Source organism: Lepidochelys kempii, chromosome 6 (genome assembly GCF_965140285.1).
Source record: "Lepidochelys kempii isolate rLepKem1 chromosome 6, rLepKem1.hap1, whole genome shotgun sequence".
Lineage (NCBI taxonomy): Eukaryota > Metazoa > Chordata > Testudines > Cheloniidae > Lepidochelys > Lepidochelys kempii.
Window position 1 is genome coordinate 532152 of NC_136385.1, and position 25862 is coordinate 558013.

Genomic DNA, 25862 nt, shown 5'->3' on the forward strand with positions numbered 1-25862 from the left:
AGATGCGAGAGGCAGCTGTTTCTCCAGGGTGGGGCGCCAGGGCTGTTTAGAGGGGGATCCCCGGCCCGGCGCCGGGACGCGGCCCCTCGGGGTGGGCACAGGGGACCCCTTGCCCTGCACCGAGATGCCCTGCAGCTGCCTCTGGGGTGGGGCATACTGTGGGCCGCGGGGATCTGTACCCCCAGCTGGGCAGACACCCCAGGCCCCTCTGCTGGGTTTAACTCTCCCGAGCTGGCATTGAAAGAGCCGGCTCTATGGCTCAGCCCTGGGCCTTCGCTGTCCCTGCTCTGAGAACCAGGAGCCCGGCTCCCAGCCCCCTGCTCTGACCCCCCAGCCCTCCCAGAGCCGGGAGGGAACCCGGGAGGGAACCCGGGAGTCCTGCTCCAGACCGAGAAAACCCAGCCAAGCCGCGTTTGTTTTTTAATAATATCCAACATTTTTATTAAAAGTTTCCCCTTCTCTCCGTGCGGGCAGCGCCCGCCGCCACCGGCCCCCTTGCCGTTCTTCCTCGCCCCCTGGCTTGGCAGGGTTTAAAAAGTGGTTGGGTTTGTTTCGTTTTCTTTTAATACATTCCATCAGGACACAGATTTCTCTTTTGTTTCTTATTTTCCTTCTTCTATATATAAAAAGAAAATATGAGATACACACACGCACGCGCCACCCACACGGGACGGGGGGATGAGACAGAAGAGAGCCAGAGAGCAGGGACCTGTACAAGGTAGAGTTATGGCACCAAAAGGAAAAGATTGTTAAAAAGAAGAGGACAATATATATTACACATCAGCCCCAGAGCCCTCCACCCCCAGATCCCACAGGCAAGCCACGTGGTTAGTTAGCAGAACAAAGCAATTAGTGTCCCCCCCCTCGACCCCTTGTAAAGAGCAGCCTCATTAGGGGTTGGGCAAGGTGGTTATTTAGAAAATCCATTAAGAAATGGAGGAATCAGGGTTTCCGTTGTTGTTCCATCAACGTCCTGGATGAGTGTATCTTAAATAATAATGAAAAAAAAAAAGTGCAGAAATTCACGCCAAGAGGACCCGGGCATTGGCGTTTGGGCAGGAAAATCTGTTTCAAGTTCCCTTTCCATGGTGTGAGAGGAAAAATCTGTTTCAAGTCTCCTCCCCCTAGCACACCAACCACCTTCTCCCCCAGTGCGTGGCAGGACACAATCCGGTTTGAGTTCCCTTCACGATGGCACAAGAGCAGACAAATCTGCTTTAAGCTTCCTCTTATTGCATAAAAGTGGAAAAACTCTGTGCCAAGGCTTCCCCTGTGGCATGGAGGAGAAAATCTTTCCTGTCTCCTTGACCCTCAAACCACAGAAACCGCTCAGCAAGATTCGCCACCTTGGAGGGAAAAGGGTGCTTAAAGATTGCCTCCCCCACCCCTCCTGCTTGCAGGCAAATAGTTGTTTTGTGACTCCCCCCCCCAACGGAAAATAGCTCCCAGGGAATAATTGGGTCAAGATCTCCCCCTTTAGGACAGTAAATGTTTTAAGGTTCTCACACCATGGAAAGAGGGTTTCAAGTTTCTCCATCCTGCCAGAGAAAAAAGTGGTTTCAAGTCTCCCCACCACACAGAGTGATGTATTGCAAACTCTCCCATGCCGGGAAAATAGTATGAAGATTTGCCGCCGTCCTGGGAAAATAGATTTCATGCTTCTCTCCCCACATGGGAAAAGCGGATCAACATGGGCCTTGCTCCCACTGGACAGTGTTTTCAAGGTTCTCCTTTCCGTGCTGGAGGAAGTGTCCATCCCCCCTCAGCCTGACAGAAACGCTGCATCAACACACCCCACTTCCAAGGGGGAGGTGTTTCCAGGCTGCCCCATAACCACAAAAAGGTAGTGTCAAGAATCCCCTATCCCGAGGGGATAGAAAAATCAGTTTCAGGTCCCCCCATGTCACTGCAGTCCAGGAGAGGGGCAGCCCACTTGCAGTGGCAAGGTGGGGGCTGATCCGGGCAGTGCTCAGGGCAGACTCCCCTGCTATCTTTTGGAGAGATGGTCCCGGAGAAGGGGGAACATGGGAGTGGAACAGAGGAGGGGGCTGGGGGAACTGACTGATTGGGGAGGGAAGCTGAGCCCCCGCCAGGCACAGCACCCCCACTGGGTACCCTGATCCCAAACCTGGGGGCTTGCTCATACTAGGTACCGCAGGGCTCCTTAGGGGGAAGAAGATACGGAAAATTACCCTGTCACCTATGGGATAGATCCCAGGAGTCCTGGCTCCCAGCCCCCCTTGCTTTAACCCACCAGCCCCCACTCCCCTCCCAGAGCTGGGGAGAGAACCCAGGAGTCCTGGCTCCCAGCCCCCAGTGACAGGAAGAGGGAAAGAAATTAGGAAAAAATGAGATTTGAAAACAAAGATCAAATGGTCCCAGGTGGGGGTGGGGGATGAGGGGCTGGGAAGGGGACCGGTGTGTTCCTGCGTGGATATGGGGGTGTCAGCGGGGTCACAGGAGTGGACATGGGCACCTTCTCTGGGACGGGCCGCAGGGCTGGGCGTGGTGTGGAATCGCTCTCCATGGGGCAGTTGGGGGCCAGCGGCACCAGGCGAGAGCTCAGGAGGCCTATCCCCATAGCCCGGTCTGTCCCAGGCATGGCCCCAGGGGTTGCAGGCGAGGCCCCGCATGCCGGCGCTGAGCAGCGGAGGTCGATGGCGGCTCGCAGGGAGCCCGGAGTTCAGTGCCCTCCCGGCGCAGGCCCCGTGGCAGGCCGGGGCCGCCTTGGGGGCCAGGAGAGCCGTGGGGCTGGCTCCGGCCTCAGCAGCAGGGTCCCTCCGCCCGGGGTCCCAGCCGGCCCCGCGCCCCGGCGGCTGGCTCAGGAGTAGGAGTAATGCGAGCCGTTGAGGATGTGCGAGGTGACGCTGGCCGAGCGGCTGATGCCCGGCTCGGCCTGGCCCCCGGAGGCCGTGCGCCGCAGAGGCTGGGGGCTGTTGCGCAGCATCACCAGGTTGGCCCGGCCCCCTGGGGCGGAGGCGGGCGAGGAGGCGGAGGGGGGTGGGTGGAGCCAGGCGGAGGGGGGCGGGGCCAGGAGTGGGGGCTGGCGCCAGGCGTGGGGGGCACCGGCGGGGTTCTGCAGGCCGTGGCTCCAGTGGGAGCCGCTGCGGGGCACGGGGCGGGAGGGCCAGGGCTGGGGGGGCGCGGTGTAGCCCTGGTTGAAGGCCTCGGCCGGGATGCCCGTCAGCGCCATGTTACTGAAGCCCAGCCGCATGCTCTCTGAGTCGAAGGCCTCGATCTCCCGGGCCTGCCGCTCCAGCAGGCTGCGGATCCGCTCCGAGCGCTCGTTCTGCAGCGCCAGCATCTCCTCCTCGATCTGCGGAGACAGGGCGTGGCAGGGCCGGGCCGGACCCCCCGGGTGTCTCCCCAGCACCCGCCCAGCCGCCTGGGTCCGTCGTGGCCTGGCCCACAGCCGGCCTGCACCGCCCACCTGGAACCCCAGAAATCCCCTCCCTCCTGTGACGGAGCGGGGAACTATACCCTAAGGGAGCTGGCTTGGACGCCTGGGGCCCACGCCCAACCTGGTCTCCGGGGGCACCGCTAGGCCGCCTAGGGGAGCCATCCCAGACACCTGGTCCCACGCCCACTCCCGTCTCCGGGGGCACCGCTGGGCCGCCCAGGGGAGCCGTCCCAGACACATGGGCCCACGCCCACTCCCGTCTCCGGGGGCACCGCTGGGCCGCCCAGGGGAGCCGTCCCAGACACCTGGTCCCACGCCCACTCCCGTCTCCGGGGGCACGGCTGGGCCACCTAGGGGAGCCGTCCCAGACACATGGGCCCACGCCCACTCCCGTCTCCGGGGGCACCGCTGGGCCCCCCAGGGGAGCCGTCCCAGACACATGGGCCCACGCCCACTCCCGTCTCCGGGGGCACCGCTGGGCCGCCTAGGGGAGCCGTCCCAGACCCCTGGGCCCAGTGCCCACTCCCGTCTCCGGGGGCACGGCTGGGCCGCCCAGGGGAGCCGTCCCAGACACCTGGGCCCAGTGCCCACTCCCGTCTCCGGGGGCACGGCTGGGCCGCCCAGGGGAGCCGTCCCGGACCCCTGGGCCCACGCCCACTCCCGTCTCCGGGGGCACCGCTGGGCCGCCTAGGGGAGCCGTCCCAGACACCTGGGCCCACGCCCACTCCCGTCTCCGGGGGCACCGCTGGGCCGCCTAGGGGAGCCGTCCCAGACCCCTGGGCCCAGTGCCCACTCCCGTCTCCGGGGGCACGGCTGGGCCGCCCAGGGGAGCCGTCCCGGACCCCTGGGCCCACGCCCACTCCCGTCTCCGGGGGCACGGCTGGGCCGCCCAGGGGAGCCGTCCCAGACACCTGGGCCCACGGTCTCTGGGGAGCTGTCCCGGACGCCTGGGTCCCGCTCCCGTACCCTCTGCTCCAGCAGGGCCCGGCGGATGGAGACGCGCTGCTCCAGCTCCTGGGCCTCCCGCTCGTGCTGCGCCTCCGTGTGGATCTTGATCTTGCTCTGGTAGGCGTTGAGCAACTCCAGCTCCTGCTGCAGCTGCATCCGCAGCACCTGGTACTCGGCCTCCTGCGTCTCGTCCAGCCGCAGCTAGGGGCGAGACGGAACGCGGCGTGGGCCGGGAGCCCTCTGCGGGGCGCGGGGGAGCCCCCTGCCCTCACTTGCCCCGTCCCCGCACCGCCGCTTTGGGACAGGAAGGGAAGGGAAAGTCTGGACCCGCTCGCGGGCGAGCGCAAGGAAGAAGCGTGAGAACTGCAGAGCAGTTATCTGGCCAGGACACTTGGGTTCACGCCGCCTCGGTAGGAACCCGCTGCGTCAGCAGCCCGTGCCGCAGGGGCCCGGGACCTTCCCCGCCAGGGGACGCCAGCTGGGCGGGGGGCCGGGGCGGGGGGCGGGCCGGGGGGCCGCCCGGCGACCTACGGCCTGCGTGGAGAGCATCTCGTTGATGCTGTGGTCGTACTGCTCCGCCAGGATGGCCAGCTTGCGGGTCTGCTCGTCCTTGAGGCGCTTGAGGATGGCCTTGTGCTCGCTCTTGGCCGTGGTCTCCAGCAGGTGGGTGCGCAGGGCCTTGTACTGCCGGGTCTGGATCTTACACGTGTCCTGGAACTGCTTCTTGATCTGCAGCTCCTTGGACTGGGGCGGGGCCGCGGGGCCGGCGGGCGGGGAGGGGGGGGGGCGGGACGGGACAGGAGGAGAGGGGGGGACGGGACGGGAGGAGAGAGACAGGAGCAAACGTTAGAGACACAGACACGCCAGGCGCAGCCCGGAGAGCGCCGCTCTCCCCCCGGGAACCCCCAGCCGTCGCCAGGGTGTTCACCCGTCAGCCCCGCCCGGGGAGCCCGGGGGAGACATGACCTTTGACCTCAGCAGGCTGGGGGGGCAGGCACAAGAAGAGGCAGCTTTGGACCCTCCCATGAGCCATTGCTCCTCCCCCTTCCCTGGATGGCGACCTTTGCCCTGCCTTGACCACAGGGGCTGGGACCCACATGTGCTGCTGTGTTCAAGGGGGCTTTGCCTATGACATGCCTGTGACCCCCACGACCCGCCCCCATAGTTCCATGAGCAGGACATATGACCTTTGTCCTGCTCGGGACCCGCAGTCTGCCCCCATCATCCCATGGTGGGGGCATGTGACCTTTGCCCTGCCTGTGACCCCCCCAGGACCAGCCCCCAATGTCCCATGGCAGGGGCATGTGACCTTTGCCCTGCCTAGACCCCCCCGCAATTTGCCCCCATTGTCCCAGGGTCAGGACATGTGACCTTTGTCCTGCCAGTGACCCCTTTGCCCTGCCTAGGAGCTGTGTGAGGGGGGCGTGCCCTGGGGGCCTGGATGAAGGGGGGGGACGGGACAGGTGCGTTTCAGCTCCCAGTAATGACCAGATGCTCGTCAGGGCGCCCTGCAAGGGGCCGTCCTTTATTGAGAGTGGAAAGGAACCAAAATAATCATGCGTCAAACCAAATTCAGAGGAAGCCAAAATGTAAAAAGGAATGCATGGCACGCACACAGGCCAGGGGATAAACAGCCCCCAACCCTGGGAGCCAGCGGATAGCCGGGGGAGGCGCGGCCGCCCAGGACACCGTGGGCCAACCCCAGGCAAAAAGCAACAGGCTGCCCCAAAAGCTGGGGAAAGCTACCCCCCTTCCCAGATCAGCTAAAAATATCCCATGGCACCAATTCCCTGGTCAAAACCAGAGAGAAATCATCCAAAAATGGAGAGCCTTGCACCAATGGTTTGCTCGCAAACTGATAAAAATCAAGTAAATCGTCAGATGTCACCCACCTGGGGCCCAGACTGGGAGAAATGTGCCCCAAATTGGTGAAATCCGATCACTTCAATGTTTGGCCAAGCCTAGTAGCATGGTCAGGGTTAGATTATGGCTCCACGTTTGGGCCAATCCTGGTCCTAGTTTTACATTGACCGGAAACTGGGCTACCAGAGCAGCAAATGAAATACAAACCCATCAATCTTGTAGAAAAATGGGCAAATACAAATCAATAACATGGACCAAACCTGGGGGAAATTAAATTAAAACATTACAATATTGGTAAAAGGCTGGAGAGAGCCAGGGAAAATACATCAACAAAACCAAGCAATAAGATGAATAGATTTTCAGCCTGGAGGGGACTCTTGTGAGCATCTCGTCTGATCTCCGTCAAGCTGCCCTGAATTAATTCCTAGTTGAACTAGAAAACAAATACAACGGACTTTTCTGAAATAGGGCCTGGGACGGCTGAAATTCGCTTTCCTCGGACATACAGGTCAGACTAGATGATCTAAAAGAAATAACCCCCCCCCACCCCGGCTTTCAACTGGAGGAATAATCACAGCTGTACTAAAAATAGGAGAAAATAACCCCCCCAGATATTAAAGTGATGGATCAAACCTTGGACAAATGAGTTTTAAAAACACAAATGCTGGTGAAATGCAACTTTCCCCAAAATGGAAGAACCTTAAAAAAAACCCAGGTTGAGCAAGCCCAGGGTAAATAGACCGAAAACACTCATAGATTTAGGCCCAAAACAGGGGGAAACAAAGAAAGTTGCTGAATTTACTGAAGGGGGGGGGGGGGGATTTCTAAATTCACTAAGGGCAAGAGAGAAATTAAATTCTAACGAGGACAAAAAACTATTTGCCTCAGAAACAGGAGTAAAGAAATAAGACTAAAGCGACTAAAGAGAGAGAAATAAAAAAAGAATCCTAAATTTCATAAACTGGAGCAAATATAAATATTCATCATTGGCTTCAAAGAGGAAGAAAACTCATCCCAGATTCGCTCCGACAAGTGCGATAAATAAAGGCGCTCCACAAAACCACCAATGAGATTTTCTAAAACTGCAGCAAATGAAATCAGCGTTACCCAAGGGCTGCCAAAAACCACGGGGGGGAGGGTTTGACGGAAAGCAAAGGGTTCACCCTCCCCCAAGCAATTGATAAGAAATTAATTTAACACAAAAGAAGATTTAGACTCTCCCATTTTTGGGAAATCTGTGATTATTTTTATTTTATTTCTCCTGTTTTCAGTCAAATAAAAAAAGAAATATCACAGATTTACCCCAAAACAAACAAAAAATAACGTGTTTGATCACTTACATAAAAAAAACGCGCACACACACACAAAATGTAAAGGCATCTGCAAATAAATACGTTCAAGTCTCCCCCGAGGGGAGCGGGGTTACAGAGATGGGGAAAACGAAGCCGTCTCCGGGGAAAGAATCACCTAGGGCCGCCCCTCGGAGCTGGGAGCGGAAACGCACCTTCCCCCGGCGCTTGCGGCCGGATGGGAGCCCCCCTCTATTTCTGAGGGGGCGGATAGTGTTTGGGGCCTGCAACTAGCGGAGAATCGAGCCCCTGCCCCAGGGGCTTGGATAGCGTTTGCGGGGGGCTGTGGCCCCCGGCTCAGAGACAGACAAACCACTGGCCCCGATAGCAGCACCCCTGGGTGAAGGGGTCACATCCCCCCCAGTCCTCCCTTCAACCACCCAACTGCTGCCCTTCCCCCAGGCCCCCCCACTGCACCCCTGCCGGCTCCTGGGGGGCAAGGGTTAGGTGATTCTTTCCTCCATAGCAGACACTGCAGCTGTGCCCTCCAGCCCTGGATCCCTACACAGAGCACCCACAGGGGGGTTCAGTCCCCTTCGACCCCCTTGGCAAAACATAACCTCAAAGATACTGGGGTCACATCCCTCATGCTGGGCCATGGGGGGGTCACGTCCCCCCCCCCAGTGAGCCATGGGAGCCACCTGCCTTTGGGGTCACATCCCCCTCCGCCGGGCCATGGGGGCGCTCTGGTAGAGGATGCCCAGAGAAGCCCAGTAGTAGGGGATGCCCTGCTGTGGATTTTGGGGAGGCTGGGGGCTCGCCCCCAGCCTGTGCTCTGGTGGGGGGGGGCTGGGGAAGGAGAACCGAGCTGCCCCACCCCCACATTCAGATGGGAGGGGCGGGATGGATCCCAGCACAGAGAGGAGGAAGAGGAGATCCTCTCTCACAGCCCCCCCCAACCGAACCAGGAAGAGGGGGCGGGGCCTGTTCACGCTGTCACAGGGCTGTGGCTCGTCCCCAGCCAACCACTGGGCGGCACAGGGGCGTGGCTGGTTCCCGAGCCAAAACCAAGTGTGTGGCGGGGGGCTGGTGGCCTCACCTCCAGGGCCGGCGGGCTGCGCGGGGGTCCCCAGGGGCGCTGCGGCGCCCCCCGCTGGAGGCAGCCCGGCCCCCCTGGGCCATGGGCCCAGCCCTCCAGCCCTGCCCGCGGCGCCCCCTGCCCGCCAGCCGGGGGATGCGGCTGGGCCGCTCCTCCCGCAGCAGCCGCAGGCCCTTGAGGCGGTGCAGGGCGGCCGGGGGCAGGCGGGCGCTCAGCTCCCGCGCCAGCCGCAGCAGGCGCTGGTTGAGGGCCCGCACGGGCTGGGCCAGCAGGGCCAGGGTGCGGCGGGGCCAGGCCGGCGGGGCGGGCAGGTGGGGGGCGGGCACGGGCAGCCGGCTGCGGAAGCCACCCTTGTTGGTCTTGGGGAAGAGACGGAAGAGGCCGCCCTCGGTGACCAGCCCCAGGCCCTGCAGGGCGCGGAAGGCGGGCAGGGGCATGCCCAGCAGGGCGCGCAGCCAGAGGCGGCGGGCGCAGTGGGGCAGCCCCCGCAGGGCCCGCCGGGCCAGCGCCATCAGCAGGTAGAGTGGCAGGAAGAGCCAGGGCGAGGCCAGCAGGTGGGAGGCCAGCAGGATGACGGGCACATAGAGCCGGCCCCGCCTGGCGCTCAGCCCCAGCACGCCCAGCGCCCCCGCCCCCTTGGCCAGGGCCAGGAAGGAGGGGCCCGAGAGCAGGAAGAGTGAGTGCAGCAGGGCGTAGGAGACGCCCAGCCCCACCAGCGCCCCCTCCAGGGCCAGCAGCACCGCCTGGGCCCCGCCACCGGAGCCCTGGGCCCACAGCGCCGCCAGCAGCAGCAGCAGGGCCGGCCCGCTGGGGTAGGCGGCCACCAGCAGCGCCAGCCCCGCGCACAGGGCATGGGGCAGCAGGGGCGCCAAGGGGGCGGGTGCCGGCCTGGCCCCCTCCTCCCGGCCGTGCCGCAGCTCTGCATAGGGGTCCTCGGGGGCCGGGCAGCCGTCGGCTGGGCCCCGCGGCCCCTCCCCCTCCTCCGGGATCAGGGGCAGCATGCCGGGGAGACGGCAGGGGGTGGACGGCTCCAGCGCCCCCAGGGCAGGGTCTAGGGATGCCTCCTGCCCGTCTGGCTCCAGAGCTTCCAGGTCTAGAAGCTCAGCCTCCTGGCCATCTGGCTTTAGAACCCCCAGGGCCACGAGGCCTGGCTCTAGAAGCCCCAGACTCTCCCGCTCTAGAACCTCGGCCTCCTCCCCATCCGGCTCCAGAGCCCCCAGGCTCTCATGCTCTAGAACCACATCACCGTCTGGCTCTCGAACCCCCAGGCTCTCAGGCTCTAGAACCCCTGCCTCCTGGCCGTCTGGCTCTAAACCCCAGTTATCCTGTCCGTCCGGCTGCGGGCCCCCCGGGCCCGGTTCTAGAGCCCAGGCCTCCTGGCCGTCCGGCTGCGGGCCCCCCGGGCCCGGTTCTAGAGCCCAGGCCTCCTGGCCGTCCGGCTGCGGGCCCCCCGGGCCCGGTTCTAGAGCCCAGGCCTCCTGGCCGTCCGGCTGCGGGCCCCCCAGGCTACACGGGCGGGGCCCCCGGGCGGCACCTACTTTGAGGCTCTTGGGCTGCTGGCGGACCTCGGCGGCGTGCTTCTGGCGCAGCTCCTGCTGGCGGCGCTTGTTGTACTCCAGCTGGTTGCTGAGCTCGGTCTGGTGCTGCAGGCGGGTGAGCTCGGTGCGGGTGCGCTGCACCGTCTGCAGCTGCCGGAACTCCAGCTCCTGCGTCGACTCGTGCTGCCGCAGCAGCATGGCGCACTCCAGGTCCTTCTGCGTCTGCTTCTTGTTCAGGTCCTGCGGGGCGGGGGCGGCGTCACGCTGGGGGGGCCGCGGGCCCCAGCCCCGCCCCCCGCCGGCCAGCGCCCTGCCCAGGCCCCACCCACCTCGCACCGCCCAGCGCCCTGCCCACTGCCTCCCCCACCCGCCAGGCCCCGCCCCCCTGGCCAGGCCCCGCCCCCTCACACAGCCCAGCGCCCCGCCCCCCTGGCCAGGCCCCGCCCCCTCACACAGCCCAGCACCCCGCCCCCACTCCAGGCCCCGCCCCTGCCCCCAGGCCCCGCCCCCTTGCACAGCCCAGCACCCAGGCCCCGCCCCCGCCCACCTCACGCAGCAGGTCCTGGTCGAGGTTGTGGCGCGCCAGCAGCATCTTGCGCTTGTGCTGGCGGCACTGCAGCTCCAGGTAGTGGCGCTGGCGGCGCAGCAGCCCGGCCTCCTCCTCGGCCTGGCAGCGCTGCAGGGTCTCCTTCTGCCGCAGCAGCCAGGCCTGGCGCTCCCGCCGCTCCCGCCGCGGCGTGCCCGGCCCCTCCTGCCGCTCCTGCGGGACGAGCCGCCTGCAGCCGCCAGCCAGCCAGCCCGGGGGGGGGAGCAGGGGCTGGGCTGGGGGGTCTGTTCCCGGCCCCGGGGGGGGAGCAGGGGCTGGCTCTGGGGGGGGGGTGTCTGTTCCCGGCCCCAGGGGGGGAGCAGGGGCTGGGCTGGGCCGTCTGTTCCCGGCCCCGGGGGGGGAGCAGGGGCTGGGCTGGGCGGTCTGTTCCCGGCCCCGGGGGGGGAGCAGGGGCTGGGCTGGGCCGTCTGTTCCCGGCCCCGGGGGGGGGGCAGGGGCTGGGCTGGGCCGTCTGTTCCCGGCCCCGGGGGGGGAGCAGGGGCTGGGCTGGGCCGTCTGTTCCCGGCCCCGGGGGGGGAGCAGGGGCTGGGCTGGGCCGTCTGTTCCCGGCCCCGGGGGGGGAGCAGGGGCTGGGCTGGGCCGTCTGTTCCCGGCCCCGGGGGGGGAGCAGGGGCTGGGCTGGGCCGTCTGTTCCCGGCCCCGGGGGGGGAGCAGGGGCTGGGCTGGGTGGTCTGTTCCCGGCCCCGGGGGGGAGCAGGGGCTGGGCTGGGTGGTCTGTTCCCGGCCCCGGGGGGGGAGCAGGGGCTGGGCTGGGGGGTCTGTTCCCGGTCCCAGGGGGGAGCAGGGGCTGGGCTGGGTGGTCTGTTCCCGGCCCCGGGGGGGGAGCAGGGGCTGGGCTGGGGGGTCTGTTCCCGGCCCCGGGGGGGGAGCAGGGGCTGGGCTGGGTGGTCTGTTCCCGGCCCCGGGGGGGGAGCAGGGGCTGGCTCTGGGGGGTCTGTTCCCGGCCCCGGGGGGGGGGGCAGGGGCTGGGCTGGGGGGTCTGTTCCCGGCCCCGGGGGGGGAGCAGGGGCTGGCTCTGGGGGAGGGTCTGTTCCCGGCCCCAGGGGGGGAGCAGGGGCTGGCTCTGGGGGAGGGTCTGTTCCCGGCCCCAGGGGGGGAGCAGGGTCTGGCTCTGTGGGGGGGTCTGTTCCCGGCTCTGGGGGGGGAGCAGGGTCTGGGCTGGAGGCCGCAGCAACCCACCCCCCGGGGCCCCCTCTCGTCACCTCCTTGAGCTGCTCCTTGCGCAGCTTGTACTGGCGTTTCTGGGACTCCAGCAGGTTGCTCAGCTCCTTCTTCTGCTGGCCCAGGATGTGCTGCTGGAACTTCTTCTCCTCGGCCAGCGCCGCCTTGGCCTGCGGGGCAGGGGGCGGGGTGAGCGGCCCCCCGCCAGCCCCCGCCGCCCCCTGGCCCCGCCCCCCGCCGGCCCCGCCCCCCGCTGGCCCCGCTCGCCCCGCCGGCCCCACCTCCTTCTCGAAGATGGCCTGGTGCTTCTTGGCCAGCTTCTCGGCCTCGGCGCTGAAGCTGCTGCGATGGGCCTCCAGCTCCTTGTCGAGCCGCAGCTGGTGCTCGTCCAGCTCCGCCCGCAGCTTGTTCTCCAGCGCCAGGAGCTGCTTCTGGTGCTGCCGCCGCATGCGCTTGTAGCCGCTCATCTGCTCCCGCAGCGCCGAGTCCTGCTCATGCTCCTGGATCTGCCGCGTCACCTGGGCGGGGGCGGAGCTCTGAGCACGCCCAGCCCCCCCGGCGGCCCCCCCGGCAGCCCCCGGCCCCTGACCCTGCCCAGCAGCCCCACCCTGACCCCAGGCCCCTGACCCCGCCCAGCCACCTCACCCGGGCCCCTGACCCCGCCCAGCAGCCCCACCCTGACCCCAGGCCCCTGACCCCGCCCAGCCGCCCCACCCTGACCCCAGGCCCCTGACCCCGCCCAGCCGCCCCACCCTGACCCCAGGCCCCTGACCCCGCCCAGCCACCTCACCCGGGCCCCTGACCCCGCCCAGCAGCCCCACCCTGACCCCGCCCAGCCGCCCCTCCCAGGCCCCTGACCCCCGCCCAGCCGCCCCACCCTGACCCCAGGCCCCTGACCCCGCCCAGCCACCTCACCCGGGCCCCTGACCCCGCCCAGCAGCCCCACCCTGACCCCACCCAGGCCCCTGACCCCAGGCCCCTGACCCCGCCCAGCAGCCCCACCCAGGCCCCTGACCCCGCCCAGCCACCTCACCCGGGCCCCTGACCCCGCCCAGCAGCCCCACCCTGACCCCACCCAGCCGCCCCTCCCAGGCCCCTGACCCCAGGCCCCTGACCCCGCCCAGCAGCCCCACCCAGGCCCCTGACCCCGCCCAGCAGCCCCACCCTGACCCCACCCAGCCACCCCTCCCAGGCCCCTGACCCCACCCAGCCGCCCCACCCAGGCCCCTGACCCCGCCCAGCCGCCCCTCCCAGGCCCCTGACCCCACCCAGCAGCCCCTCCCAGGCCCGTGACCCCACCCAGCTGCCCCACCCTGACCCCTCCCAGGCCCCTGACCCCGCCCAGCCACCCCACCCTGACCCGGGCCCCTGACCCCTGACACTGCCCAGCAACCCCACCCTGACCCCTGACCCTGCCCAGCAACCCCACCCACCCCACATCCTAACCCAGTCCTGCCCGCCCCCTGACCCCCTGACCCCCCCCTGCCTGCCCCATGACCCAGCCCATCCCCACTCCACCACACGACCCCGCCCAGCGACCTGGCCCAGCAGCCTCTGACCCCGCCCATCTCCTGGCCCCACCCAGTAACCTCACCCCAGCCCCTATCCCCAACTCTCAGCCCCCCGCCAGCCCCACCTGCTAACTGCACCCTACCTTCGTGAGGGCCCCCCGCTCCTCCCATATGGGGAGCCTGCCCACCCCACCCCCCACTCCAGCACAGCACCCCCTCTCAGCCCATTCCCCGCCCCTTACCAGCGAGGCCGTGCGGATGGTGGCAAAATGGTCCCGGTTGCGGCAGTACGCGCGGCGCCGGGCAGCCGAGGAGGAACTCTGCGGCTCCATCTCCGGCTGGTACGGGTCATCGTACAGGTTATCATGGCCCTGGCGGGCGATGGAGAGAGAGGAGATGGGACCCAGGAGTCCTGACTCTCGGCCCTCCGCTCTAACCATCAGACCCACAGAGCAGGAGCGTTCTTATTGTTTTCTCTGAATACTGTGTGTGCCTCAGTTTCCCCTGTGTGTCACTCAAGCATCTAGGGGGGAGGATGAGGGTGGGTGATGGCTGCAGCGCCCCCTGGAGGGCAGGTGTGACTGTGACTGGCTGCCTGGGACAGAGAATGGCCGACACTGTAGCCTGGCAGCCGATGGCTGGGCCCATCCTCTGCAAGGACGAGCCGGGGTGTCGGTGCCGAGGAGGTGACCTGCAGGCCCGGGAAAGAGACAAAGGACCGAGGAGGGAAACAGGCGGGCTGGGGCCAGGCAGCTGGAACGGGGCAGGCTCCTGTTTGGGACTTGGGAGGGGAGTCCAGGGCACCAGGCCTGGGATCCGTGGCTGCAAGTCCCTGATATCTGCGCTACCAAGCCCTGTCCTCCGCTGGATAACCACCCGTCTGTGTCGCACGCTGGCTGCCGAATGGGGGGCAGGGCCCCTCCGGCTGCCCCAGGGCCCATCCAGGGGGACTCGCTGCAGGGAGCTCACGGGGTGAACAGGGGGCTGGACGCTCCGAGGTCAGACCCAGGAGGCCCCTTGCCCTGGACAGCGAGTCCTGCGGGGAGTCCCCCGAGTCCTGGCTGAGCCTCATTCAAGGCAGTTCCACAGCACCGGGCCTGGGACTCCAGGACACCCCACGTCCCTCCCAGCACCGGGGTAAGCCCCAGGAGTGCGGGCTGCCCGCGTGGTACCGGCAGGCGGTGGATGACGGAGCTGTTGGAGGTGACTGTGTGCTCCCCCTCCTGCATCATGGCGATCTCCGCTCCCTCGTCCTCGTCGGAAGCGTCCGCCAGGCTGTTGACGCTGCTGCTCTGGCTGCTGGCGCTGATGGACATGCTGGGCACCGAGTGGCTGCTCTCCATGCTGTTGATGGTGCCCGTCCGGTGCATGAACTGCTCCACCTCCTGGGGGAGGGACGAAAGTCAACGCACCCTCTCTGGGGTGAGGCGGGCTGGGCACAGGGGGACCCCTAGTCCGGCGCTGGGACCCGGCCCCTCCGGGGTGGGGCACACAGGGAGCCCGGGGACAGGTAACGCCGCTCTCACCTCCTCCTCGTCGGGCGCCTCGGCGTTGGGGCCGTTCTGCGCCTCCTGGAAGAGGATTTTCTTCATCTTGCGGTACTGCAGGTTGTCCAGCTCCCGTACAGCATCCTTGGTGCGCTGGATCAGGTCCATGATCACCGTCTGGGGCCGCTCCCGCAGGAGGAACCGGTGCTGCTGGGGCACGGGGGTGGGGTCAGTGACAGACGCTGCCCCGGGGACACCAAGGACCCTTCACATGCTCCTGTCCACCCCCCCAGCTAGCCAATTTGGGAGACCGGCCGGGGCTTACCTTGAGCAGCACATCCGAGGTGGGCCGGTCTTGGGGGATTTTCTGCAGGCAGGAGTCCACGAAGTTCCGGAAATACTCGGACCTGGGGGAGCAGAAACAGATAAACCGGAGGGGGAGCAGGGCCATCCCTTGACACCAGAGAGTCAGCTGGGGCAAGATGGCTAACCCCATGGGAGGGCAATTCACCACCAGGGAGCGAACCCAGGAGTCCTGGCCCCACCCACGCACTAACCACGGGACCACACTCCCCTCCCAGAGCTGGGAGAGAACCCAGGCTCCCACCCCCCGCTCTAACCTCCAGACACCACTCCCATCCCGAGCGACCCCAGGAGTCCTGGCTCCCACCCCCCCTGCTCTAACCACTAAACCCCACTCCCATCCCGAGCAGGGAGAGACCCCAGGAGTCCTGGTGGTGGAGTGTGACCCAGGGACCCTGCCCAGGGCTGGTCTCTACCCAGCAGCAAATCCAAAGGTGTGGGGTGAGGAGCACAGCACAGACTGTGCCCCAGCAACTGCCCAGACCCCCGTGAAGCTCAGTCGGGCGAGAGGGGGTTTGTGAGGCTGGCTCTGTGCCAGCAGGCAAGCGACAGCCAGAAATAGCCCCGCGGGGGAGCCCGTTCCCAGGCGAGGCCAGCGGGCACCGAGGGGCACCCAGGTGCCTTTGGCTGGTGGCCCCGGCGGCTTGGAACGAGCTGCACCCACAGCTCGGGAGCGTGGGAATTGGGGGCTCACCAGTGGCTAGACTGCAGGCCGGGGGACTCGTTCTGGGCGATGTGGTATAAGGCACTCATTGCATTCATGTTGAAGAGGGGCGGCTTGCGCTCCGCTGCGGGGAGAGAGACGCATCAGCAGCCAGCCCCCCACCCCTGCCCCTGCCCAGCACCGCCCACCCCGCCCCTGCCCAGCACCACCCACCCCCTGCCTCTGCTGCCCCTGCCCAGCGCGGCCCGCCCAACCCGCCCCTGCCCAGCACCACCCACCCCCTGCCTCTGCTGCCCCTGCCCAGCACCGCCCCCCCGCCCCTGCCCAGCACCGACCGCCCCCTGCCCAGCGCGCCCCCCCCGCCTCTGCCCAGCACGCCCCCCCCCCCGCCTCTGCCCAGCCTACCCAGCTCAATGCAGGTGATGCCGAGTGACCAGACGTCCACCTTCCCGTCATACTGCCCCTCGTCCATGGCCAGGATCACCTCGGGGGCCATCCTGGGGCAGACAGACAAAAAGACGGAGTGAGCTCCCCGGGCCCTGGCCCCTGGCCGCCCCTGGCCCCCCCCGGCCGGCCCGGCCCCTCACCAGTACGGCGTGCCCACGAAGGAGTTGGCGGGGGCAATGATGGAGGCCGAGCCAAAGTCCCCAAGCTTCACCTGCCCCGGCTCCGTCAGCAGGATGTTCCCGGCCTTCACGTCCCTGCGGGGTCCGGAGAGAGAGAGCGCTCAGCGCCTGGACAGCCCCTCGGACGCCCCCCTTCCTGGAGAGGGCGCTCAGTGCCCAGACAGCCCCACAGACAGCCCCCCCTTCCTGGGGAGAGCCCCACGAACGGCCCCCCTTCCCGGCGAGAGCGCTCAGCGCCCGGACGGCCCCACGAACGCCCCCTCTGCCCGGGGACAGCGCTCAGCATCTGGACAGCCAGCCCCGGAGGGGGAACGGGGACAGACTGGGGGGCAGGAGGGAGCCATCCCCAGCGGTGGGAGGCGACAGGGACAGACCGGGGGTATGGGGCCAGGGGTGGGACGGGGGAGGAAGAGACGGAGACAGACGGTGGGGGGGGTGGAAGAGGTGGGGACAGACCCGGGGGGCAGGAGTGGGACGGGGAGGAAGAGGCGGGCGGGGGCGGAGGGGGAGGACGACAGCCTGGGGGACGGGGAGGCGGAGGAAGAGGTGGGCACACGCGAGGGGATGGGGGCGGGGTGAGACGGAAAGGAAGAGACGGGCGCGGGCGGGGGGTACCTGTGGATCATGTTGTGGCAGTGGAGGTAGGCCAGGCCCTGCAGCGCTCCGTGGGTGATGGCTGCGATCTCCACCTCCTGCAGCGGCTTCTTGTGCACTGGGGGCAGAGGGAGGGGTCAGAGCAGCCCCCCCAGCCCCTTTGGGGTACAGTCCCCCCCGCGGCCCCGCACTCACCCTCCAGCAGGTCTGAGGCAGAGCCCAGGCAGTACTCCATCACCAGCTGTGGGGGGACAAGAGGGGTGAGCGTGGTGGGCCTGCTATACCCAACCCACCCCTGCCACCCCCCCACACCCCACCCCACTTCCACGTGGCTCCTCACTGCACACCCCCGGCCCTGACCTCCAAACCTCTCACCCCTGCCACCCCCTCACACCCCACCCCACTTCCACGTGGCTCCTCACTGCACACCCCCGGCCCTGACCTCCAAACCTCTCACCCCTGCCACCCCCTCACACCCCACCCCACTTCCACGTGGCTCCTCACTGCACACCCCCCGCCCTGACCTCCAAACCTCCCACCCCCTCACACCCCACCCCACTTCCACGTGGCTCCTCACTGCACACCCCCCGCCCTGCCATCCAAACCTCCCACCCCTGCCACCCCCCCACACCCCACCCCACTTCCACGTGGCTCCTCACTGCACACCCCCCGCCCTGACCTCCAAACCTCCCACCCCCTCACACCCCACCCCACTTCCACGTGGCTCCTCACTGCACACCCCCCGCCCTGCCATCCAAACCTCCCACCCCTGCCACCCCCCCACACCCCACCCCACTTCCACGTGGCTCCTCACTGCACACCCCCCGCCCTGACCTCCAAACCTCCCACCCCCCACCCCACTTCCACGTGGCTCCTCACTGCACACCCCCCGCCCTGACCTCCAAACCTCCCACCCCTGCCACCCCCCCACACTCCACCCCACTTCCACGTGGCTCCTCACTGCACACCCCCCGCCCTGACCTCCAAACCTCCCACCCCTGCCACCCCCCCACACTCCACCCCACTTCCACGTGGCTCCTCACTGCACACCCCCCGCCCTGACATCCAAACCTCCCACCCCCTCACACCCCACCCCACTTCCACGTGGCTCCTCACTGCACACCCCCCGCCCTGACCTCCAAACCTCTCACCCCTGTCACGCCCTCACACCCCACCCCACTTCCACGTGGCTCCTCACTGCACACCCCCCGCCCTGACCTCCAAACCTCCCACCCCCCCACACCCCACCCCACTTATCATAGAATCATAGAATATCAGGGTTGGAAGGGACCCCAGAAGGTCATCTAGTCCAACCCCCTGCTCGAAGCAGGACCAATTCCCAGTTAAATCATCCCAGCCAGGGCTTTGTCAAGCCTGACCTTAAAAACCTCTAAGGAAGGAGATTCTACCACCTCCCTAGGTAACACATTCCAGTGTTTCACCACCCTCTTAGTGAAAAAGTTTTTCCTAATATCCAATCTAAACCTCCCCCACTGCAACTTGAGACCATTACTCCTCGTTCTGTCATCTGCTACCATTGAGAACAGTCTAGAGCCATCCTCTTTGGAACCCCCTTTCAGGTAGTTGAAAGCAGCTATCAAATCCCCCCTCATTCTTCTCTTCTGCAGGCTAAACAATCCCAGCTCCCTCAGCCTCTCCTCATAACTCATGTGTTCCAGTCCCCTAATCATTTTTGTTGCCCTTCGCTGGACTCTCTCCAATTTATCCACATCCTTCTTGAAGTGTGGGGCCCAAAACCGGACACAGTACTCCAGATGAGGCCTCACCAATGTCGAATAGAGGGGAACGATCACGTCCGTCGATCTGCTCGCTATGCCCCTACTTATACATCCCAAAATGCCGTTGGCCTTCTTGGCAACAAGGGCACACTGCTGACTCATATCCAGCTTCTCGTCCACTGTCACCCCTAGGTCCTTTTCTGCACTTCCACGTGGCTCCTCACTGCACACCCCCCGCCCTGACATCCAAACCTCCCACCCCCTCACACCCCACCCCACTTCCACGTGGCTCCTCACTGCACACCCCCCGCCCTGACCTCCAAACCTCTCACCCCTGTCACGCCCTCACACCCCACCCCACTTCCACGTGGCTCCTCACTGCACACCCCCCGCCCTGACCTCCAAACCTCCCACCCCCTCCCACCCCACTTCCACGTGGCTCCTCACTGCACACCCCCCGCCCTGACCTCCAAACCTCCCACCCCCTCCCACCCCACCCCACTTCCACGTGGCTCCTCACTGCACACCCCCCGGCCCTGCCATCCAAACCTCACACCCCCTCACACCCCACCCCACTTCCACGTGGCTCCTCACTGCACACACCCCCGCCCTGACATCCAAACCTCCCACCCCGAACACCCCCGTCCCCCACTCACCCAGGCCGTGTGTTCCCGCAGGTAGCAGCCCTTGTACTCGATGGTGTTGGGGTGTCGTAGCTTCTGCAGGAACTTCACCTCCTTAATGATGTCCTGCCATTTCTGAGACAGCCATATGCGCTTAGGGGCCAGGAGCCCGGACACCTGGCTTCTATCCCAGCTCGGGGGGGGGATGGGGGACCGGGAGCCCGGACGCCTGGCTTCTATCCCAGCTCGGGGGGGATGGGGGACCGGGAGCCCGGACGCCTGGGTTCTATCCCAGCTCAGGGGGGATGGTGGGGGGAGGGAGAGTGGGACTGGGAGCCCGGACGCCTGGCTTCTATCCCAGCTCAGACAGTAAGGTCACAATGGGGGAAGGGCTGGGAGCCAGGACTCCTGGGTTCTACCCCAGGTCTGTTAAGTCCCCTGCACCCTCCTGCAAGAGCTGGGGGCTCACCTCATTGGATTGCTTCCCACTGTACGACATCTTCTTGATGGCCACCACCTCGTTGTTGCGCATGTCGCGGGCCTGCCGGGCAGAGGGGGATCAGAGTGGGCTGGCCGGGGGAGCCCCACAGGGCAGAGACCCTCCCAGGGCCAGCCCGGGGGGAGGGGAGGAACCCCATGGGGAACAGGGGCAGGCCAGGGGGAGGAGCAGGGGCCCAAAAAAGAGGAAGGGCAGGGAAGGGGGTGGAGTCAGGAAGGGTGAGGTGGTGGGCCAGGGCCAAGGAGAGGGGCGGGGCCGGTGAAGAGGTGGGGCCAGGGAAAGGGGTATTGTTGGGGGGGGGCAGAAGGCCAGGGGAGCCCCCGGGGCAGGGCCCATAGCCACTCACGAAGTAGACGGCCCCGAAGCTGCCATGGCCGATCTCCCGCAGATCCACAAACAGCTTCTCGGGGTCGTCCTTGAAGAAGAGCTCGGCCACCTCAGGATCCTTGAGGCTGCCGGCCCGGGCGTTGGACGGCATGGCCGTGGTGGGGGGGCTGCTCTGGCGCCCCGCTCACCTCCTGCAAGGGATACGCCACACGTCAGCCCGCACAGGGGCCCAGGCGGCCTGGTCCTGAGCCCCCCGCTCTGAGGCACCCAGGCCCCACTCCCCACCCAGAGCCGGGAGAGAACCCAGGAGTCCTGGCTCCTAGCCCCCCCCCACCATCTCGCCCCACTCCAGACAGATTCAGCAGCTGCCTGGCAGGTTTGGGCTGTCAGGTGGGGGCGGGGGTGATGGTGGTGCTGCTTGTTTCCCAGAGTCCTTTGCAGACAGGCAGAGGATCTGAGGGTGGGGGGAGATGGGGACTCCTGGGTGCGCCATATGAAGGGGATCCTTTAACCCTTTCCTCTCCCCAGTCATCTTCCTAGCCCCCCAACCTGCCAGGTATTGCTGAGCCCTCCTTGCGCCCCACATGGGGTCCCTGATCCTGCTGTGTGACGGGCCGGGGACTGAGGGGATGGGCACAGAACTGATGGGGGGGCTCAGAGCTGGAGTCACACAGGTCAGGAGGGGGGTCACACCCAACCCTCTGGAAAAAGATGGTAGGTCAGCTCACGAAATGGGCTGTGGGGTCTGTGTCCTCCGGGGGCGCTGGCTCTGATCCGAACCCAGGGCGGGGACAGGCTGGCTCAGGGGGGCAGGGAATGGGACATGGGGCCTGTCCTCTGTGGGGGCCGGGCTGAGCGGCTCCTCCTGTAGCTGTGGCTGAAAGCAGGCAGGAGGCACAGGGGAAATCCTGCCATTGTTCCCTGCTTCCCCGCAGCGCTCAGCACCGGGAGGGGGCCTCCTCACCTTCAGCATGGCCCTTCCCAGACCCTCTGGGAGCCTGGATGCCTGGGTTCTCCCCACAGCTCAGGACGGGGAGCAAAGTCTGGTGACAGGGAGGGGGGGGCTGGGAGCCAGAACTCCTGGGTTCTATCCCTGGCTCTAGAACAGAATCACAGTTAAGCCTAAGAAGCTCCTTTTCCCAACTTCCCCAGAGGAAAAAGGCCCCGTGTCCCACCCCCCCCACCCCCTTCCTCTGGGGTAGGGGAACGGCTCCAGGTCCTAGCTCCTGGACCAACTCAGAGCCCAGCCCAATCCCGACCCAGCACCAGGACAAGCTGGCACCATGGGGCACAGAGAGGGCGGAGGGGCAGACCCTCGCCATAGCAGGTGAAGGCACAAAGAGCCCACCTCGGCCTGGGATCCCCTGTGCTGGGCCAGCCCAATCCTTCCCCCCGCCCCGTAGCCCCACTGCTCATGACGGGCCAGCCCATCCTCCCAGCCCGACCCTGCCCCCCCCATAGCCCCACTGCCCCGTGCTGGGCCAGACGATACCCCCAGCCCCCCCCCAGAGCCCCACTGCCCCGTGCTGGGCCAGACGATCCCCCAGCCCAACCCCCATATCCCCACTGCCCCGTGCTGGACCAGACTATCCCCCCAGCCCCCCCGCCAGAGCCCCACTGCCCCGTGCTGGGCCAGACGATCCCCCCAGCCCCCCCATATCCCCACTGCCCCGTGCTGGACCAGACTATCCCCCCAACCCCCCCCAGAGCCCCACTGCCCCGTGCTGGACCAGACTATCCCCCCCCATATCCCCACTGCCCCGTGCTGGGCCAGACGATCCCCCAGCCCAACCCCCATATCCCACTGCCCCGTGCTGGGCAGACTATCCCCCAACCCCCCCATATCCCCACTGCCCCGTGCTGGGCCAGACGATCCCCCCAGCCCAACCCCCATATCCCCACTGCCCCGTGCTGGGCCAGACTATCCCCCAACACCCCCCATATCCCCACTGCCCCGTGCTGGGCCAGGCGATCCCCCCAGCCCCCCCCATATCCCCACTGCCCCGTGCTGGGCCAGACGATCCCCCCAGCCCCCCCCCAGAGCCCCACTGCCCCGTGCTGGGCCAGACGATCCCCCCAGCCCCCCCCAGAGCCCCACTGCCCCGTGCTGGACCAGACTATCCCCCCAACGCCCCCCATATCCCCACTGCCCGTGCTGGACCAGACTATCCCCCAGCCCCCCCCCAGAGCCCCACTGCCCGTGCTGGACCAGACGATCCCCCCAGCCCCCCCCATATCCCCACTGCCCCGTGCTGGGCCAGCCCCCTGCCCCCCCATATCCCCACTGCCCCGTGCTGGACCAGACTATCCCCCCCAGCCCCCCCCCAGAGCCCCACTGCCCCGTGCTGGACCAGATGATCCCCCCAGCCCCCCCCATATCCCCACTGCCCGTGCTGGGCCAGACGATCCCCCCAGCCCCCCCCCCCAGAGCCCCACTGCCCCGTGCTGGCCAGACTATCCCCCCAACCCCCCCCATATCCCCACTGCCCCGTGCTGGGCCAGACTATCCCCCCAACCCCCCCCATATCCCCACTGCCCCGTGCTGGGCCAGACGATCCCCCCAGCCCCCCCCATATCCCCACTGCCCCGTGCTGGGCCAGACGATCCCCCCAGCCCCCCCATATCCCCACTGCCCGTGCTGGGCCAGACTATCCCCCCAACCCCCCCATATCCCCACTGCCCCGTGCTGGGCCAGACGATCCCCCCAGCCCCCCCCAGAGCCCCACTGCCCCGTGCTGGGCCAGACTATCCCCCCATATCCCCACTGCCCCGCGCTGGGCCAGACGATCCCCCCAACCCCCCCCATATCCCCACTGCCCCGCGCTGGGCCAGACGATCCCCCCAACCCCCCCCATATCCCCACTGCCCCGTGCTGGGCCAGACGATCCCCCCAGCCCCCCCCATATCCCCACTGCCCCGTGCTGGGCCAGACGATCCCCCAGCCCCCCCATATCCCCACTGCCCCGTGCTGGGCCAGACTATCCCCCAACCCCCCCCATATCCCCACTGCCCGTGCTGGGCCAGACGATCCCCCCAACCCCCCCCATAGCCCCACTGCCCCGTGCTGGCCAGACGATCCCCCCAGCCCCCCCCCAGAGCCCCACTGCCCCGTGCTGGGCCAGACGATCCCCCCAGCCCCCCCCATATCCCCACTGCCCCGTGCTGGACCAGACTATCCCCCAGCCCCCCCCCAGAGCCCCACTGCCCCGTGCTGGGCCAGACGATCCCCCCAGCCCCCCCCATATCCCCACTGCCCCGTGCTGGACCAGACTATCCCCCCAGCCCCCCCCAGAGCCCCACTGCCCGTGCTGGACCAGACGATCCCCCAGCCCCCCCCATATCCCCACTGCCCCGTGCTGGGCCAGCCCCCTGCCCCCCCCATATCCCCACTGCCCCGTGCTGGACCAGACGATCCCCCCAGCCCCCCCCATATCCTCACTGCCCCGTGCTGGGCCAGACGATCCCCCAACCCCCCCCATATCCCCACTGCCCCGTGCTGGGCCAGACTATCCCCCCAACCCCCCCCATATCCCACTGCCCCGTGCTGGGCCAGACGATCCCCCCAGCCCCCCCCATATCCTCACTGCCCCGTGCTGGGCCAGACGATCCCCCAGCCCCCCCATATCCCCACTGCCCCGCGCTGGGCCAGACGATCCCCCCAGCCCCCCCCATATCCCCACTGCCCCGTGCTGGGCCAGACGATCCCCCAACCCCCCCCCATATCCCCACTGCCCCGCGCTGGGCCAGACGATCCCCCCAACCCCCCCCATATCCCCACTGCCCCGCGCTGGGCCAGACGATCCCCCCAACCCCCCCCATATCCCCACTGCCCCGTGCTGGGCCAGACGATCCCCCCAGCCCCCCCCATATCCCCACTGCCCCGCGCTGGGCCAGACGATCCCCCCAGCCCCCCCCATATCCTCACTGCCCCGTGCTGGGCCAGACGATCCCCCCAGCCCCCCCATATCCCCACTGCCCCGCGCTGGGCCAGACGATCCCCCCAGCCCCCCCCATATCCCCACTGCCCCGTGCTGGGCCAGACGATCCCCCAACCCCCCCCCATATCCCCACTGCCCCGCGCTGGGCCAGACGATCCCCCCAACCCCCCCCATATCCCCACTGCCCCGCGCTGGGCCAGACGATCCCCCCAACCCCCCCCATATCCCCACTGCCCCGCGCTGGGCCAGACGATCCCCCCAGCCCCCCCCCAGAGCCCCACTGCCCCGCGCTGGGCCAGACGATCCCCCCAGCCCCCCCCATATCCCCACTGCCCCGCGCTGGGCCAGACGATCCCCCCTGCCCCCCCCATATCCCCACTGCCCCGCGCTGGGCCAGACGATCCCCCCAGCCCCCCCCATATCCCCACTGCCCCGTGCTGGGCCAGACGATCCCCCCTGCCCCCCCATATCCCCACTGCCCCGCGCTGGGCCAGCCCCCTGCCCCTGGCATCCTCCTGTGTCCTCAGAGGAGCAGCCTGCAGCTCCCCCCCGGCCCCTCAGCCTCCGACCTGGCCCTTTCCCCGCATGGCCCCGACCCAAGCCCCCCGTGAGCGCCCGCCCCGGCCGCCGCGCCCCGCGCCCGTCTCTCACCAGCGGCTGGCGGCGGCTCCAGCTCCGGGGCCCGGGGCGGGGGCAGCAGCCCCAGCGGCCTCCTCCGGCCCCGCGCGGGGGGGCCCTGGGGGTCTGCACCCGGCTCCCCCCGCGGCCGCTGTCCGGGGGGGCGGGACTCCGCACGCGCTCCTCAGCCCCCTGCCCCCTGCGGGGGGGCGGCTCGAGGGGGCGGGGGTCGGAGGGGCGGGCGCCGTGTGGGGGCGGGGAGTCCTTCTGGAGGGCGAAGGGGGCCGGGGGGGCGCTGGCGGGGGGGCGCTGTGCAGGCGGGGGGCCCGCGGCGGGGGCGGCTCTCCAGGGGCCCTGTGGGGCTCCGGGGGTGGGGGGCCTGGCGCGGTCCGGCCCCCCTCCCCGCTCTCTCCGCCGCGCCCCTCCTCCCGCCCGCTCGCGGCTTCTCCCCAAATCCAAGATGGCGCCCAAGGCAGAGCCAAACCGGAACCAGGGCCGGGGGCCGCGGCGCGCATGCGCGCTGGCAGGGGCTCCCTTGGGACGCCACGGGAGTCAGCCTGGGAGCGCGCAGAAGGTCAAGGGGCGCATGCGCCAAGCTGTCACGGCGGGGACGAGCGCGTGCCGGGTAGTTGGAGGACGGACGCACGCGTAATACGGCGTTAATCGGAGAAAAGTGTGGCGCATGCGCAGAGAAAAAGACACCATGGGGGAGAGGGCTGAAAGGGCGCAGGGCGCATGCGCAGAAGGAGGCGCCGCAGGAGGCTGCGCTAGTTACCGGGGGAACGAGGTTCTGATTGCACAGTCCGACAGAACGCGGTGCCAATTGGCCGCGACCCCCACCCTCTTATCCCGCCCATCTCGTGCGCGGAGAGAGGGGCGCGGGCTAAGGAGCAGTGATCGCGGATTGGACGAGGCCCAGGGGGCGGGGCGGACAGTTGGGTGGGGCGGGGATAAACCGGCTCAAGGAA

General features: G+C 67.5%; 1 protein-coding gene across 6 annotated transcripts; it reads right to left on the reverse strand.

Moving 5' to 3' along the window:
* Window positions 1–412: 412 nt before the first annotated feature.
* TAOK2 (TAO kinase 2) lies at window positions 413–25372 on the reverse strand. Of its 6 annotated transcripts, none has more exons than XM_073346446.2 (20): window positions 24928–25363; window positions 20358–20529; window positions 19982–20053; window positions 19546–19647; window positions 17346–17391; window positions 17172–17268; window positions 16518–16631; window positions 16336–16427; window positions 15961–16054; window positions 15229–15310; window positions 14943–15113; window positions 14589–14801; window positions 13659–13787; window positions 12187–12423; window positions 11947–12075; window positions 10685–10897; window positions 10138–10377; window positions 4880–5092; window positions 4367–4549; window positions 413–3316 (listed from the first exon to the last, which is right to left on the reverse strand). In XM_073346446.2, the coding sequence occupies exons 2-20, from the start codon at window positions 20487–20489 to the stop codon at window positions 2822–2824; spliced, it is 3054 nt and encodes a 1017-aa protein (XP_073202547.1). In that variant the 5' UTR covers window positions 20490–20529; window positions 24928–25363; the 3' UTR covers window positions 413–2821. The 6 variants fall into 6 exon arrangements, with proteins under 6 accessions (XP_073202547.1, XP_073202548.1, XP_073202545.1 ...); XM_073346447.2 differs by having other exon boundaries at window positions 14943–15110; window positions 24928–25362; XM_073346444.2 differs by lacking the exons at window positions 413–3316; window positions 4367–4549; window positions 4880–5092 and having other exon boundaries at window positions 5847–10377; window positions 14943–15110; window positions 24928–25371.
* Between the last annotated feature and the right edge of the window lie 490 nt (window positions 25373–25862).